The sequence below is a fragment of the Tachypleus tridentatus genome, chromosome 3 (assembly GCF_004210375.1).
Source record: "Tachypleus tridentatus isolate NWPU-2018 chromosome 3, ASM421037v1, whole genome shotgun sequence".
In the NCBI taxonomy this organism is placed as follows: Eukaryota; Metazoa; Arthropoda; class Merostomata; order Xiphosura; family Limulidae; genus Tachypleus; species Tachypleus tridentatus.
The window spans coordinates 72,264,667-72,284,112 of record NC_134827.1 but is presented as its reverse complement, the minus strand read 5'-3'; the positions used below and the strand labels follow the sequence as shown (position 1 = coordinate 72,284,112).

Below are 19,446 nucleotides of genomic sequence, written 5' to 3'. Positions count from 1 at the left end.
CGATATTTTGCATTTTCGAATAAGAATTATAACACGCTGTTTTATTATTATTTGGACCACGTTCTTAAAACATTATATAGGCTGTACAACAAAATCAATGATAACCTATAAAACCTTGTTATGCAGTATTTAGTTCCTGATAAATATAATTATAGAGTAGTTATTGGGACTCAAGACCTAAATACTAAAACGTGTGATTTCAGGTTTACGGTTTCTGAGGGCTCTACGTCTAATGTCAGTTCCCGACATACTGCAGTACTTGAACATACTTAAAACCAGCAGTTCTATCAGACTAGCTCAGTTGATAGCAACAGTCATCAGTGTCTGGCTCACCGCCGCTGGAATTATACATCTGGTAAGATCTGTTAAACAGTTGGTCAAGAAACGCGAGTTCACGTACATAACAAATTTAAACTTGTTTTCAGTTGATGATTAAAACTACAATATATATTTCAGTTACGGTAACAGAAATAAAAACAGAAGAGACAACCAAACATGTAATTTGTGTAATAGCAGTGTGGAGATAAACAACAAGGACAAGCAACAACATTTAAGTTATGTAACAGTAGAGAGGAGATGAACAACAAGGACAAGCAACAACATTTAAGTTATGTAACAGTAGTGTGAAAATAAAGAACAAGGGCAATGAAAAACATTTATGTAACAGTCCATGACTATTGTCATGGAACAATAGTGTGGAGCAAATCAAGAACAAGCAATAACATTTATGTCACGTTACAACAGTTAGTAAATAAATAACGAAAAGCAACAATATTAAAATTATGTAACAATAGAGTGGAGGTAAACAGCAAGGACAAGCAACAACATTTAAGTTATGTAACACTGGTGTGTAAATAAACAAGGATAAGCAACAGCATTAAAGTTATGTAACAATAGTGTGTCATGATTGTGTTCTTACCTGGAGAGACAGTTCTCTTTTTGTTTTATCTAATGTTTGATATATGTTTAATTTTTTGCAATTAGTAGTAGTAATGTCTGTTACGTTTTAGTCACTTGTGTCTTTTATATCGTTGGAATTAATATTATTACACGCAGACGCGGTTAAAGAACTGAATAGGTAAGTGTGTGTGAATTTTCTTATACCAAAGCCATATCGGGCTGTCTACTGAGTCCACCGAGGAATAGGTATCTAGAGGAAAGTTGAAAAATATATTTAGTTCGGAATTAATAAAATCAGACTATATTTGTTCATGTAATGTATGATTTTAGTAAAATTGTTATTTTTGCCACATCTTTACATAGTTCAGTCCAATATGCTTCCACAGGTTTTCATGTCTTGAGAGAGGAATGTTTTAATCTTTTCAGTTGGAGAACTCTGGCGATCCCTTAGACTTCGACAACGCTCACAACTTAACATACTGGGAGTGTGTTTACTTTTTGATTGTTACCATGTCTACTGTCGGCTACGGAGACATCTTCTGTGAAACTACACTAGGAAGGGTGTTTATCGTTTTTTTCATCCTTGTTGGTCTGGTAAGGAAGAAAGAAGAACGAAAGATATTCAATAGTTTAAAATATTTCTGGTCTTCCTCCATATCTCTCTGTACAACATTAGGGTATCACACATGTAGTCGATATTAACAATACATCATTAGACCAAGTTTTATACTGTCCACGTTGTAATAACTATTACATCATTAGGCTTAGTTACATGCAATCCATGTTGAAATAACCGATACCTCATTTGGTTATGTTACGTGTGGTCCATGTCGTAATAAGCAATGTTGTCGTCATTAGACCATAATATATGTAGTCGATGATGGAATAAAAAAAATACGTCCTTAGAGCATGATACATGTAGGCGATGTTCGAATAAAACATATTATTAAGCCATGATACATGCATTTCTTGTTCGAATGAACGACAATATAAAGATCTAGAGACTTTGTAAAAGATTAAGCTGCTTTTGGAAGAAACTTGTCAATAAATAGATGTATTTGAAGAAAATTCTATTTCATTGTACTTTTTTTTTCTTAATATCCCAACCGTTCCCTTTTTTATATATAGGTTAATGAAGGTAAACCAAACTGCTTTAGTTTGATAACTTGCATATTTTCAACTGTTGTTCTCATTTCTCAACACTAACTAAATTATTCAAATGTACAGAATACATCTTTCTGTACCTGTAATTGAATAAACCAAATTTTTTTCTTGCACCAAAAAACTTTGGATTGACTATATCATACAAACCCATTCCTATAATTCCAAAACAAATAAAATCGTATGAAGTTATAAACCCATTATTATACAAAAATATTCATTAAACCATATCAATTTTTAATTGAATCACAAGACAGAATAAATAATATTAATTTTTTATTGAATAACAAGATAGATTAACTCACATTAATTTCTTACTGAATAACAAGATAGATTAAATCATATTAATTTCTTCATGTACCTTGAAAGTAACTTAATATTACTAAAATCTTTCAGTACCCACGATTACCTAAAATAGAAACCCAATGCAACACGTCAAGACTGAATGTATCATACGTATTGGGCACGGCATGGCAAAGCGTATTAAAGCGTTTGACTCGTCATCCGAGGGTCGCGGGTTCGAATCCCGGTCGCACCAAACATGCTCGCCCTCCCATCCGTGGGGGCGTTATAATGTGCGGTCAATTCCACTATTCGTTGGTAAAAGAGTAGCCCAAGAGTTGTCGGTGGGTGGTAGTAACTAGCTGCCTTCCCTCCAGTCTTACACTGCTAAACTAGGGACGACTAGTACGGATAGCCCTCAAGTAGCTTTGCGCGAAATTCAAAAACAAAACAAACCCATACATACTCATTCCTCTACCCCAAAGTTGGTTAAATTCTTCAATATTTTAATGCTTTATCCCCAAATAATTTAAATAATCCAAGCTTCCTTTTTTTCGATTTTCGGTTTTTACATTTCCCAAAATGACTCAGTCTTTCAAACGTGGTCTATTTTTTAATTAAGTCTTATCCCAGAAGTATTACTTCGGTACTTTTACACTGTTAGCACGGATGTTGACTTCTGAGAAGTAGCTGTTTTTGAAGGATCTTGTTTAACATTTAACTTAGACCATCTGTTTATAATAGACATTCAGCTCTCTTTCATCACCTGTTTAAGACAGTTAATCGTCTTCTTTACCTCCCATATAACCATTCTTTCATCACCTATTTACGACAATCGACTTGTTTAACTCCCGTATAATTACTCTTCATCACGTATTTACGGTTGTTAATCTACTTGTTTAATTCCCATATAATTATTCTTTCATCACCTATTTACGGTAGTTAATTGATTTGTTTAACTTCCATGTAATTATTCTTTCATCACCTATTTACGGTAGTTAATTGACTTATTTAACTTCCGTGTAATTATTCTTTCATCGCCTATTTACGGTAGTTAATTGACTTGTGTATCTCCCATATAATCATTTTGTCATCTACTTAAGATAGTTAATCAGTTCGTTTAACTCCCACATAATCATTGTTTCATCAACTATTTACGGTAATTAATTGACTTCTTTACTCCCATGTAATAATTTTTGTCACCTATTAAAGGTAATTAATCAATTCGTTTAACTCCCACATAATCATTGTTTCATCAACTATTTACGGTAGTTAATTAACTTGTTTAACTCCCACATAATCATTATATCATCATGTATTTATGTATTTAATAGCACGTTCAGCTCCTAAATTATTATTATTCTTTCATCACCTACTTGCGGTAGTTAATTATATTTTTAACACGCACATAATCATTGTTTAATCACCTCTTTATGGTAGTTAATCAGCTTGTTTACCACCCGTATAATCATTGTTTCACGACCTATTGACAGTAGTTAATTAGCTTGTTTAACTGCCAAACTTACCATTTCCTGTCTTTAGGCCGTCTTTGCCGGCTGTATTCCAGAGATTATAGAATTAGTTGGAACTAGACCTAAATATGGAGGTGAATACAAACGAGAGCATGGAAAAAGGTAGACCACGTTCTGAAATCATCTTTATGCTTATATTTGCGCCATTGGAGGGCATATAAGTAAGAATTCTATTACAGGTTAACCGTGTAGCAATGTATTCTCTAATATTTTACTCGACATCGTTTATAATTTTTTATCCTTAATATTCTAATAAACAATAGAACAATTTGTATTCTGCTATTTGTCTTCACTGGTAAGCCTGCACCGATTCTTATGTTGCTTTTACTCTTCCTGGCTGTTAGTAAAACAAAACGCATGTTTCCATTGCCTTTTCTAAGTTTTAAAGTTCCTATAATATCAAAGCACTTTCTCCTTATATTTCCATATTTCTTCATTCAGTAACTAAACGTAGAATTCAGTGTTCATATTTGTTTTTTTAAATCGTACTTTCTCATTTTTTCTCCGTTTTCTTATTATTCGTGTGGCTTTAACTGTCTGCACCAACTACGTCTGTCTTATGCACGTCACCTGCTCACACTGCGACCAATCACAGGCAGTATTTGCTAGCTGCATTCCGGAGATCATCGACTTTATTGGCTCCAGATCAAAGTACGTGGGATGCTACAAGTCTGAAAGAGGACGAAGGTAATACATGTATTAGAATTATTATTTGATTCTTCATATAGTTTAAAGTAACAAACGTGTTGAAAACTATTGTTTGATTCACTATATAGTATAAATATAAAATAATATCAACATATGAACAAACTATGAAAAGAGTTCATACTATTTAAAACGAACTAATTGTCTAACACCCTTTTGCTTTAAACAAAAAGTACTTCGAACGATAAAAAATATTATGTAAATCATGCTATTTATTACGTTCGTCAACTTTAGATCTTTCACGTGCATAGCACCACATACAAGACAATCTTAAAGTAAGGACAATTTAAATACCACACATACGGATAACTTAATGAATTATTTGTTGTGTTAAAGAAAGGACCATATAAACACTACATATACGGATAAGTTGCTTAATTATTGTTTTCTATTGAAGTAAGAAATACGTAAACACTATAGATACGGATAAGATGCTTAATTAGATTATGTGTTAAAGTAAGGATTATATAAACACTACAGATATGGATAACTTGATTAATTATTTGTTCGGATAATGTAAAGACTATATAACACTACAGCTAAGTTAATGAATTATTTCTTGTGTTAAAGTAAGGAATATGTAAACACTACAGATACAGATAAGTTGATTAATTATTTGTTGTGTTGTATGTATATTTATTGTGTTAGAGTAAGCAACATATAAACACTACAGATACGGATAAGTTGATAAGGTATTTATTGTTTCAAAGTGAGGACTATGTAAACACTACGGATGCGGAGAAGTTGAATAATTATTTCTTGTGTTAAAGTGAAGACTATATAAACACTACATATACAGAGAACTTGAATAATTACTTTTTCTGTTAAAGTAAGGACTATGTAAACACTGCAGATACGCATAAGTTGCTTAATTATTTATTGCATTAAGGTAAAAACTATATAAACACTACAGATACGAATGAGTTAATTAAATTATTTGTTGTGTTAAAGAAAGGACTGTATAAACACTACAGATACGGATAATTTGATTAATTATTTGTTGTGTTAAGGAGAGGATTATATAAATTCTAATTATACGGATAAGTTGATTAATTATTTGTTCTGATAATGTAAGGTCTATATAAACACTGCAGATGCAGGTCAGTTTATTAATTATTTGTTGTGTTAATGTAAGGAATATATAAACACTATAGATACAGATAACTTGAAGAAGTATTTCTTGTGTTCAAGTAAGGATTATATGAACACTGCAGATACGAATAATTTGAGTAACTGTTTGTTCTCTTAAAGTAAGGACTATATGAACTCTGCAGATACGAATTAGTTGATGAATTATTTGTTGTGTTAAAGTATGTGTTTTTCTGTTACTGGTTTTTCTTACCTTATCAGTTTCAAAAGGTATTAGTCGATGTAGATTAGCTTTTTCCTTCCTTTAAAATGTGAATAAAAAATGTAAGAATACAAGTTTACTTTTTCAGCGAATGAAACTTCGATTGTTTTAAAAACTTTATGAGATAGAATGTCTCATTTAAATTTAAAAGCTATTCCTTTTATGTTTGTAAAAAGATACCAATAAATAATTAATTCAATAAAGATTATCTCAGTTAACAAGAATAGGTTTACTTCAGTTCCTTGTTGCTTGTAGGCATATTGTAGTGTGTGGACACATCACTTATGAAACGGTATCCAATTTCCTGAAAGACTTTCTCCACGAAGACAGAGAAGACGTGGACGTAGAAGTCGTTTTCCTCCACAGGTATTTATCACATCACTTGAAATCTTAGTATATTTAGTGAGATAAAAGTGAAGTCTCCATTCACTAATACAGAACTGTTACAATTATAATAAAAATTAATATTATAATTACTTTCGATTATTAAGATTACTATGTTACCTAAATACTATTGAAAGCGTTTTGTTCTTATTGATAACAAGTAATAAAAATTTATTTGTTAAATGTAAAATGATGTCGTTATGACAGTGCCAATACTAATGCAAACCAGAGTATAGGAATGATACAGCTATACATGACTTTCATTATTAAAAGTAGGTGTTAGAATATAAAATGCTCGAGTAAAAATGGTTACGTAATTGGTCAATTTGATCGATTTCGTAGTGAGATTCTGTTATATTCATTAATGATCAAGACGTAAAATTTACACTCTTAGTTACACTGCATTGATGCCTACCCTGACATGACCATGATATTGTTATAAACTGCATACCAACAGTCAAGGAAATATTTAACTTCCAACTGCACTAATATTAACAACAATTATGCATTTCACAGTGTAACTTTTAATGTTTAATAATGAAATTTATGTAGGTATGGTCTATGTATAGCTGTATCATCCCCATATTCTTTTATGCTCTATTATTGACACTGCCACCTGATCACCATTTTATATTTACAATTTTTTATTATTATTTGTTTTCTGACATCTTATCCTTGACTGAAAGCTAGAATTCTGTGAACGTGTGTAATGAAATTCAATATTATGTGTATTGAATTTTTTTTTTTACACTTTCTCTTCATACGTAATATAAGCGTTGGCATCCTAAATACACCGGTTATATATTGAATAAAGTATTGAGTACTCTACATGTTACAGCAACTAGCATTCAACCATTATTGGCTTCTATTTCCTGTTTCACCCTCTATTTAAGCTCTTTCAAAAAACACCAGGTTTCTTTAAAAATACCAAATTAAAGGGGGTAATGATACCATTGTTTACACTAGAATTATGTTGTTCTTCTTTTTAAATTACTACTAGTTATTACGATTAAGCGATGGAATCATCCACTGCCAAGGAGCAAATCCAGTAGATTTAGGTTTAAACCGACGTTAGTGATGAAGTAATTGTAGAGTTATCCAGACTGTAACAAGAAGAACAAAGATGAACAATTTGATGGGTTGGTAACTTTCTAATTTGGATTTTTATTGACGGTTTCTTGCCTAGTCTTTGGACTTGTTGAATACAGAAACAAATTACGTGAGTAGCAATCCTATATTAAAGTAAAACTTTCTGTCAATGTTGATGTTAAGTGTCCATATTTGTATTATACCTATTTCGTACCTTTACCATATCTACATATAGAGTACTTACTACATATGATAATCATAATGCGCTGTTTCATAAGGTGGATAATTTCGATAATCTCAGGCATAATCCCAACAATAACTTACACCTTCCATCCACCTTAGGAGATTTAGCCTAACCCTAAATCTATATATTAAGCTAAGTATATTTGTTCATATATTTGGTGTGTAAATTTCTATACAGTATTTGAAGTATTTCTGAAGTAATTTCTGTTGTCTTATTTAAGTTATTTCAAAAGCAAAGAAACAATTACAGATAACACATACGTTACATAACAGCTACCTATTGAGATCATTAGGAATATATAATAAAACAATACACAGGTTAATGTTAAACTTTCATTGCACAAAATAAAACATTAAAGGTATTAAATAAAGAAACTAGAAATTAAGTGAAACTACAAGGGTTAACTAATGTGCTTATTATTACCTTATAAAAACACAACCTAGAAGTAGAAGGGTTAACTAACGTTTTAATTACTTACTTGGAAAAACACCTGATATGAAACTACGAATGTTAACTAATGTACTTATTACTATCTTATAAAAACACATGACTTAGAAGATAAAGGGTTGATAAACGTTTTTGTTACCTATTTAGAAAAACACCTGATCTGGAACTAGAAGGGTTGATAAAGAGAAATTTCACAACTGTAGAATTTTTTCAAGGATCAGTTATGAGTCCAGTTGATCTACAGCGTGTGAAGGTATGTTAAGAAACCATGCTTGTTAGTCCGAAAAAGGAATGTCGTATTAAATCATCACAAGAAGGATCTCGCGTGTGCAGACTGTATAAATATATATTCTTTAACTGTTAAAGAAAGGGCCGACTGATAAGCCTAACTGGTCAAGTCTGTAATCAACTTAGAAATTTATTTAATGACTATTTCTTTATTTCTATTAAGTTTTAAACATTTTTTCATAATCTGTTTTCTAAAACAAAGAGACATATTTTGGTTCAGGTTCACGAGGCGGATGCTTGTCTGGTAATAGCCGACAAGTATTGTCTAGATCCAGACGCCGAGGATGCAGCAAACATCATGCGAGTGATATCCATCAAAAATTACTCAGATGATGTAAGAGTACTCATTCAGCTGCTACAGTACCATAACAAGGTAACATTACAAATTGTACTACCATATAAGGGTAACCATCCAGCTGCTACAATATCTTAAAAAGGTAGCATTACAAAACTTGTAATATTATATAAGGGTAGTTCTCCAGCTTCTACACTACCATAACAAAGTGACATTACAACTTTATCTACCATACAAGGGTAATCATCCAGCTGCTACAGTATCATTACAAAATAATACTGCAACACATGTACTACCATACAAGGGTAATGATTCAGCTGCTTCAGTGTTATAACAAAGTAACAGAGTAACTTCTACTACCATGTAAGAATATTCATCTAGCTGCTACGTATCATAACGTCGTAACATTACGACTTGTACTACCATATAAGACTAATCGACCAACTGCAACAGTATCATAGCAAGTTAACATTACACTTTTCATACTATATAAGGGTAATGATTTAGCTGCGACAGTACCATAACAAAGTAACATTATAACTTGTAATATTATATAAGGGTAATAATTCAGCTGTTACAGTATTATAACAAAGTAAGATAACAACTTGTCCTACCTTGTAATGGGAATCATCCATTAAGTATGATGTAACATACTTAATTAAAAGTAACATTGCAAGACTTGTACTACTATATAATGGTAATTATCCAGCTGCTACAGTATCATAACAATATTACATCTCGTACTATCATAGCAAGGTAACGTTAGAACTTGTACTGTGCAGCGTCTGGTACTACCATAGCTCAGTAACGTTAGAATTTGTACTGTGCAGCGTCTGGTACTACCATAGCTCAGTAACGTTAGAACTTGTACTGTGCAGCGTCTGGTACTACCATAGCTCAGTAACGTTAGAACTTGTACTGTTCAGCGTCTGGTACTACCATAGCTCAGTAACGTTAGAACTTGTACTGTGCAGCGTCTGGTACTACCATAGCTCAGTAACGTTAGAACTTGTACTGTGCAGCGTCTGGTACTACCATAGCTCAGTAACGTTAGAGCTTGTACTGTGCAGCGTCTGGTACTACCATAGCTCAGTAACGTTAGAATTTGTACCGTGCAGCGTCTGGTACTACCATAGCTCAGTAACGTTAGAACTTGTACTGTTTAACAGTTTCTAAGAACGTCCAATTCTTGTAAAGTTAATTTTTTACCTCTTAGTTACTTCAGATGATTTATATCTACTAGAGAATTGAACGGGAACACGTTACTTCAGGCGATTCATAGCTACCAGGGATTTGAACAGGAACCGGTTTTTTTCAGATAATTCATAGTTACTAGAGATTTGAATAGAGACATGTTAGTTTTTCTATTTCATATCTACCAGATATCTTAGCAGAGACGAGTAATGTCAGCTATTTCATAACTATTAAACATCTGATCTCAGTAAAATTGCAAATGTTTGATTCGTACTTCTACGTGCATTATATACAGAGAAACTAGCCATTTTATAAGAACAAAAGACGAAGTGTTACTAGTATACTGTATGTCTCTTAATGAAATAACGTGAGCCTCTTTTTGTTCATTAAAATAAACATCTGATAAATGTTTTTCTATTCTACCAAAAGTTTAGGCTTGTGCCTTTTTCAAGTTTTTCTGAACGTCACAGGTTATAAATTTTAGTAACAATTTACAATTAGAGGAATAGAATTTAAAATCACTTTTTAACCTGTGACCTCCACGAAACTTTAAAAGAGGCTTAAGCCAAAACGTCGGATAGAATAATAAAGAATATTAATCAGAACTTCTTCAGTTAAAGTAATTTTCATCCTACTGTCAGAACTTAAACTTTTAAAAAATATTGAAAAGTTTAAGAACTTTGTGTTTTTCGGACACCTGTCAACTGCCTATTTGCTATCGTATTAAGTCGATTGAATACTTTATATCAACATTTTTAACTCACATTTATTGCTGTAACAATTAAAGAGTGAGAGAGTTTACGGTTAAGTATATTCCACGTTAACCTTGTTACGTTCCTTGCTCACATAGCATGGTGTATTAAATATATTTTAATTGTCATTAAAATAACTTTAAAAACTTTCTTGATTGTCCTCCAAAACATTTTATCCAAATCTCCAACATTAACTCATAGTCCAGAATTGTCTCCGACGTTTATTCAACTTCAAAATTTGTATCAAAGCCTGTAACATTCCCTCCAAGTACAAAACTTGTGATGCAAAGTTCATGTGAGTCAAAATTTTATTAGTATTAATTAACTACGTCTTTAAACTCTATATTTAGAAAGAACATATTATGTTAAGAATGAGAGTGCTGTAGGAAGGGAATTAACCGTTTGTGCAATAGTAACTGGAAATATTTCCATCCTTGTTTGCTAGGCATACCTTCTGAACATCCCCAGCTGGAATTGGAAGCGAGGTGATGATGTCATCTGCGTATCGGAGCTGAAATTGGGTTTCATCGCCCAGAGTTGTCTTGCACCAGGATTTTCTACCATGATGGCTAATCTATTTGCCATGCGCTCTTATAAAACGGTTTGTTTGTTTTATATTTCAACACACTATTCGATGTTACACCGAAACGAACATATATGTTTTGTGTGTTACAAGGCAAATGTTGCACTAGGAATTATGGTTTCTTTTTCAAGAAGTGAAAAAGCTACCAGCTAAGAAGCTCCTCACCCTTCAACATTACTTAGTGAAGTAAGTGTTATAAAACAATTTATTTTAGAAGAAATTAAGCCAATTTAAATATTCCTATTAATTCACCATACCGCTTAGTAAAGCTAACATTTCATAACATAGCAATGAAAATATACAAGCAATGTTCCAATTTTGCACAAAGCTACATGAGGACTATCTGTGCTAGCCGTCCCTAATTTATCACACGACTATCAATGGTAGGTGATATCACCCACCGTCAACTCTTGGACTACTATTTTACGAATGAATAGTGGAATGGATTATAATTTTATAATGTTCCTGAAGCTGAAAGGGCGAACATGTTTGTTGTGAAGGGGAATTTGAAACCATGTCCGTCAGGTTGCGAGTCAAGCGCCCTAACCACTCAGCCACACCGGACATAAAAGGAAACGAAATTTATTGGGTGCTTTAACTGGGAAAATATTCAAACACTTGTCACCCAGTATTTAACTTCTTCTTGAGGGGAAAGGGAAACAACTAACACGGGGAAAAGGGAACAAGACTTGGTGTGTTCCTTCCAAACTTACTTTAAAATCATCAGTAAGAGTTCTAAACTAAGAAGTATAAGAAAACTGTATTCCCTTTAAAGTACAATCGTAAGTCTCTATTAAGCATACAAATATACTTTAACAATGAACCTAACGTAGAAAGAATCGGTTATACTGAATATCCTTACTTGGCCAGATTTTAGAGACAATTTAACGTTAGACACATATTAGCAACAGTTTTAAAAAATGTTAATTTTGGAAGAACATTTTTTTTTTAAGTTTTGACACAACAAAGAGAATTAACATAAAAATAGAAAGTAAAGGGAAATCACAAAGTCATTCGTAGAACGAAGATATAAATAGATGATCTATCTCTTACATTCAGTATTGTTAAACCTAGAATTAGAAACTATTAACACAAATATCTTTCTAATAACTACAGTCAGTATTGTTAATCCTCCAATTAGAAACTGTTAACACGAACGTCTTTTTACTCACTACAGTCAGTATTGTTAAACCTCCAACTAGAAACTGTTAACAAGGACATCTTTCTACTCACTACAGTCAGTATTGTTTAACGTCCAATTAGAAACTGTTAACATAAACATAGATTTTCTGTTGTCTAGTCACCTGATATGGCTACCTGGCAGAATGACTACACGTATGGAAGTGGTATGGAGATATACACTGAAAACTTATCATCTTCCTTTACGGGCATGAGTTTCTCTCAAGCAGCTGAGTAAGTAGTTCAACCGGTTTCATTTACCAGCAGACAGATGAGTAGATGCAGGTAACATTGTGTGGTAGTTCAACCAGTTTAATTCGACAGCATACTGATGGGTAAACGTAGGTAACATTGTGTGGTAGTTCAACTAGTTTCACTTGTTTGATTATTTTGCAGGATAAATGAAATAAAAAGTTTAAGAAATTACTGCAGTTGTTCAACACTTTTTATAGGAAAATGTAACTAAACTAATGAAGAATTTGTTTTTTTTTACAAAAGTCATTGTTAAAATTACGATTTTAGACCATATTTGAAGATATCTCGTTCAATGTGTTCTGAAAACATATACTTTTACGCATTTGTTTCTGTTATTTAATAAAAGATACAAGAAAATTAATAACTATTTTCGTGGGAAGCCACCTGTTTCGTCCACCTGTTGTACACCTAACGTCTTGTGTGATAGAACAAACTTGACAATATTTGTTTAATATATATACGTAACGAAACAATTCTTTTATGATATAGGCCATATGTAACAATACGTCTCACATACATCCTATATAACAATATTTCACTGCTGTAGGTCTAACGTTACAAAACTTGTCTTATGTACGTCTAACGTAAAAAAATGATATATTAAGCGCTAACGAAACAAACTTGTCTGATATAATCTAATGAAACATGCTTTTCTAATGTAAACTTAACGTAATATTATTTGATTTACATATTTCTAGCGTGACAATAATTGACTGATATACTTCTAATATGACAATACTCGATAAATATACATCTCACGTGACCGCAGTTGTTTGATAACAATTATTTTCTAATATACATCTAATATAACAACACTTGTCTGATATAAGCTTAATATAACAATACGTGTCTGATATACTTCTAATATGACAATACTTGTCTGATATACTTTTAACATGACAGTACTGTGTGATATAGCTCTAATATAACAATACTTGTCTGATATAGGTCTAACATGACAATACTTTCTGATATAGGACGAGCGTAATATTTTATGATATAGGTCTAATATAACAATACTTTCTGATATAGGTCTAACATGACAATACTTTCTGATATAGGACGAGCGTAATATTTTATGATATAGGTCTAATATAACAATACTTTCTGATATAAGTCTAACATGACAATACTTTGACAAAATATTAATGATATACATCTAACATAATATTATGCAATAATACTTTTATACATAGAAAAGCCCAGAATCAAACATGTTCTATTATTTATCATTTATGACACTAAGTATATGTAACTTATTACATTTTAAATCTTTATTTGATGATCATTTCAGATTATGTTTTGTGACATTAAAGCTTTTGCTTCTGGCTATTGATCAGTCTAACGAGGACGGATCAGATTACAAGATCGCAATAAATCCTAAAAAGAAGGTGAAGATTCCGCGCAACACCCAGGGTTTCTTTATAGCCCAGTCTGCAGAGGAGGTTAAAAGGTGTGTTCTTCTCTTATAGAAAAGCTATGCCTAATGTTAGAGTATTTGTAGTCTAGTAATTCTGGAATTCTCTGATTAAAAATGAAAATATGGCTAGAGCTGAATTGGGAACCGGTGTAACACGAATTTGTAAATAATTTTATTCCTAGTCGTTTTTGTTGAACTGTGTTTAATTTGCAGGGCGTGGTACTACTGTAGAAACTGTCATGAAGGTATTAAGGACGAAAAGCTGATCAAGAAATGCAAATGTAGAAATTGTAAGTGTTTTGGTTGGCCATTGTATTTGTCACACCTGTTGTCTAAGTTTCGATCACAACGGATGAAATACCTTTCGTTTCTGGTGAATCACTGTGGTAGTCTATCCACTTCTTTTTCACTTAATAGCATCTTCTGATATTCCGTGATCACCTCTCTCCCAAGCTTTCTACCTCTGTATTGCTAGTTTGCTAAATGGCACCTAGATGTTGTACGTTTGTGTCTTGTTTCACGCACAGTTGTACGTTTCACTACACAAATACTAAATAACCATGAAAGCACAGCAGTCTTTCTACTTCTTACACTGTCAACCGTATCGATAGTTTATATGAACAATATTTTAAATATCTTACGCTGTGAACTACATCAAAACTTTATATATATTATATTCCGATAAAACAGCTCCTTTAAACATTAATATGTCTCTAGACTCCAGTGTTGTTTATGGTATACCTACTACTATATCATTTAGATGTATATCTAAAATTGGATGATTAACGAACAGTTAATCTAAATACTGTTAGTGTTTACGTCTTTAGGCCCGGGTGTTTTTACTTCCAGTAAAACAATTCCTTTAAATATCTGTGGTGTTTAAATCCACAACTCCGAACTGCTTAGATATTTTGGACTTCACCATTATAATAGGCCTAACGGCATTTCTTTGGATTGCTGACCCATCCTACGTTGATGATGCTTGAATAGACAAACTGTAGTCCAGAACAGAGAGTACGACCAATTAACAAATGCATTAAGCCTGTAATGAACAAGGAAAGAAATCTTTAACACGCGAATACATATATATAATATATATGTACAATTAGTTTCTTGGCATCTTTGTAGAGTTTACTATTGAATGATTTTAAATGTTAGAAATTAATTTCTACTAACATTAAACCTCCTTATATTCTCAAGTCTAATCGTTTTTAGTAAATATTCTGTCTAATGTTTTGATTAGTTTCACAGGCCACTTTTTAACAGATAATAAAACATCCTGAGAGAGTTCTAATGACATTTTATTTCCACCCATTTGGTGCCAAAGGAAATTCCACGAGGGAAAATTCTGTTTCTTGTGATTCTCAAAGAATATGTTATTAGGGTTCAGAAAAGTTGGACAACTTATATCATTTCTAAAAATAAATATTTTATCAATTGCTCTATTAACATGTTTAAGTCCAGAACCACCTAAAATAGCTTATAAACAATTTTTTTCACTATTTTCTTAGAGCTGTTTAGTCTTTTATTAGCCAGCGAATCTTGGATTAACAGGTCACGAAATAAAATTATCGTTATGTGTTCCTAAAAACTACAACTGGATTAATCTATTCATTACATTACTTAGTCCATCTAGTGAAAATGAGATTGAAATGTAACTAAATATATGTGAAACTGGTATATATATTTGATATTAACATAACGATTTTAGAAAAAAACATGAAGACCTATTGGCCCATTTCGGCTGATTTATCCTGTAAACTAAATCAAAATAATTTAAGAACTAAATAAAACAAATTAAAGCTAGCCCTTATCATAGTTTTTAATCACTGTAAATTAGTTTATCAGAGTTTTTACGGTTCTAACTCAATTATCATGCATTAAAAGTTAATTAAGAATATAACATTTAGTTAATGTGATTCCTCTTTCATTTAACTCTATAACACTTAAATAGTGCTATTTATGTTTCAATTCACGTTACAACATTTAGAGTAATTTCTGTTTTAGTTAAATCTGTAACACTTGGTTAATGTGATTCTTGTTTCAATCAACCCTTTAACACTTAGCTAGAGTGATTCCTGTTTTAATTAACTCTATAACATTAAGCTAGTATAATTCACGTTTCCTAAAAAGTAGTTATGTATTAGTCATTCTTGTTTTAATTAACTGTATAACACTAAGCTAGGGTGATTTCTGTTTTTATTAAGTCTATAACATTAAGCTGGTATAATTCATGTTTCATAACAAGTAGATATGTATTAGTCAGCATTTCCTGTTTTTCAGTAGTAGAGAGTATCTTCCATTAACCACTGAATTAACTTTACTCGTTTTTCCACCTAACTATTTTCTCTACTTTTGAATGCTGCAGTGGCTATGTTTAGGAAAGGAGTGAAAGCTGTTCAAGTCGTTGGTAGGACAAGTACGTATAACAACTTTACCCTTCATATTATGTAAGCGAACTAAAACATATTGTTTTATCGTCTACAGCATGATTAACATGTAACTTATTTAACAAAGCCACGAAATGTTTATTTTATGACGGTTACAAAACAACATATCATTTGAGAATCTGAACATCAAGTGTTTGGTTTATAGTCATCATTTTCGATCTTTAGTTTCGTTAAAAATGTATCGTCTGCCTAAGTAGACATCCTACTCTTTCTGTTACCTATTTATTCCTCGACTTCTCTGTTTTCTTAGTTCATCATTCTCACGATATTTCTGAAATTCTCTCAACATTTGTTTTAAATTCACATTGAACTTCGGCTCAGAAGTTATGTATGAAGTTTCATGAAAGTTTTTAAAAAGTGGACAGTATGAAAAAAAACAACAACAACATGTATTTGGAGTTCACTGAAGTAATACCTTTAAAATGATAGGTTCATTGTACTGGTCAAACAATACGTATTTTCAGACGATTTTTATTTCACTGCTGCAGGCTGATATTATTTGAACAATACTTAATACCCTCCATCGCAAACACACACTAACGAAATTAACGTGCGTTTGACTGACTGACTTCAAATGGACAACCACTCAACCAATACTTACTTAGTTTTAATGATTTTTTAACGATTTTGAGTGATTTTTTGTAGTACTCTGTTATTTTAAGTTTCTTCCATTTAATTATTCTGCTTTATCTTATTATTTATGTTATTCTCAGAGCACTAGCATCATAACATTATATTTTGATGAAAAATATAAAAGTCTGCCTCAAATGTATAGAATGTAAACATGAATGAGGTTCGTGTCAGTAAATTACATGTTACAACGTATGAGAAACACATTAGTTAATTTTATATATTTTAACATTATCTTGCACATTGTAACGTGTAGGTAACTTTTGTTATTGATGGTTAATACTTCTACAAACACTACAGTTTTGTAGTTGAATATTGTAACTTTCAGGTAACAGGCTAAATAAACCACGACATTATTTTGGTTGGTTCTTCTATTAAATGTTATTTCTGGTAGCTTTTTATAACTTACCAATATATAATTCGAGAAAACATATTTTTGTGCAGTATAGAACTAGTTTAGGAAGACATATAAAACACTTTTTCTGGTATTTAAAGTAGGGAGAGTTCATATAACGTGTGATGATGATTATTTTGTATTTGAAAATACTTGATTAGAAAAGGAAGAGGATGATCATTTTTATTTCTCTTTTTTTACTTAATTCTCGTTAAATTTTTATCAAAGCCCAATTTCTAACACATACTTTCTGTAATTGCCTTTTAGTGAAATGTTCTGTGTTAAATTGAAAAATTATTAGTTGAAACATTATTACTTATTAGGTATAACGTCTTAATTTGGAAATCACGTTTTATATACAATCATATATCTAGCATATAGACATTTAATAAAAATGGGAATAGAATAATCTTCTATTCTCAACATAATTTTTTATTTAACGGTTACTATTTTTACAGTATATATCTGTAATTTAATCATTTCAAACACTAACGTTTAGTACCGTAAGGTATATTTATTTAAACACTTCTATAATTTGTTTTAACGTATTTCTATAGATGAACAATGTAGAATCAATGTTTGTTTAACGTTGTTAGCAAAACTCAAAAATAAAAATAAATCTAGAAATTAGATTAACTAACTAAATAGTTATAAATATTGGAATGTATTATTTACCAATTTCTTAATGTCAATTTTAGTTTATTTATATTGTTTATTACATATAATTATATTTCCCAGTCTTTGATTTTAGTGCTATTTGGCTGATATTATTTTACATATATGGTTATATTTTCTAATATCATGATTTCAGGCGATTTTACAAAAGACAAAGAAAAACCAAGTAAGTAATATTTTATTTTAATGAGCTATTAATTCACTTCTAATCATTTCATCATTGTTAAATATCAGTAGAGAATATATTTAATTTTGGATGTTATAAGAAATAATGAATATCTGCTAGCGCAGAGATATCAATGTTTTAAATGAAGAAATAAGCAGTAGTTACAATATATCGTATATTTCTTTATAACATATATTTATAGAAATCAATAATTAATTAAAAAAGGCCTCCAAACTAATATCTAGTGAAGAATTACGAATATTCACTTCAAAAAATGTTTCCAAACTGATAGGAGTGTGTTTAATATCCTTGTTTGGGAAGGATCATATACATTTAACTAAAAAAGGTTTAATATGGAATAATTGTTGTTTCTAGGTTAATAATTTAAGGCAAGAAGAATTACATAAATTTAATCAAAAAAAAGGTTAAATATACAATTATAGTTCTTTGTAGATAAAACTGAGTAATATGTGTGTCTTTCTGGCCACATAAATGGGATTTTTGTATTTGGTTCTGACTACGTAAATGGGACAATAGGTGTTTATTTACGACGATATAAAGGGGGTCTTCTGTGTCTATTTTTGGCCACATACAGGGGAATTTTCTGTGTTTATTTCTGACAACATAAAGAGGAATTTGCTGTGTTCATTTCTGACCACGTGTAGAAGACATTCTTGTTTAGTTTTTGATTTACAGCAAACAAAAATGAGGTTTACTTCAGGCCACAATATTAGAAAGTTTGTGTATATTTTTATTAGTCTTGTTATTATAATTTTGTCATTATTAAGCCATTGTATTACTTTTATAATGATTATATTGTATTATCATTTTTTTAGCTACCCAAACAACTGTTACTATACACAGTGCCACTTCACGTCTACGTAATCAAAAATCACAGAACAACGCAGCTACGTCACCTAGTTGTCGTCCAAAGTAATACTTTGGGATTAAAACTTTCAAATATAATATTATTAATTTTAATTTCATTTAATCTGTTTGACTATTATATTGTTTAATTTAGAGTCTAAGATTAGTTTATAACTAAAGCTATTAAGACAGATTTCATCAAC

General features: G+C 31.3%; 1 protein-coding gene across 3 annotated transcripts in view; it reads left to right on the top strand.

Annotated features, from left to right (window-relative positions):
* The window catches only part of LOC143247148 (calcium-activated potassium channel slowpoke-like), a 61,723-nt gene that overhangs the window by 20,036 nt on the left and 22,241 nt on the right, over window positions 1-19,446 (top strand). For 2 of the 3 annotated variants that reach the window (XM_076494775.1, XM_076494777.1), the window contains exons 5-17: window positions 204-355; window positions 1,327-1,494; window positions 3,886-3,977; window positions 6,187-6,297; window positions 8,243-8,348; window positions 8,604-8,756; window positions 11,070-11,225; window positions 12,508-12,620; window positions 13,936-14,094; window positions 14,275-14,351; window positions 16,430-16,480; window positions 18,347-18,376; window positions 19,213-19,309. In XM_076494775.1, coding sequence (XP_076350890.1) covers window positions 204-355; window positions 1,327-1,494; window positions 3,886-3,977; window positions 6,187-6,297; window positions 8,243-8,348; window positions 8,604-8,756; window positions 11,070-11,225; window positions 12,508-12,620; window positions 13,936-14,094; window positions 14,275-14,351; window positions 16,430-16,480; window positions 18,347-18,376; window positions 19,213-19,309 — 1,465 coding nt within the window. The remainder of the gene's footprint in view (window positions 1-203; window positions 356-1,326; window positions 1,495-3,885; window positions 3,978-6,186; window positions 6,298-8,242; window positions 8,349-8,603; window positions 8,757-11,069; window positions 11,226-12,507; window positions 12,621-13,935; window positions 14,095-14,274; window positions 14,352-16,429; window positions 16,481-18,346; window positions 18,377-19,212; window positions 19,310-19,446) is intronic. The other variant, XM_076494776.1, reaches the window with a different exon arrangement.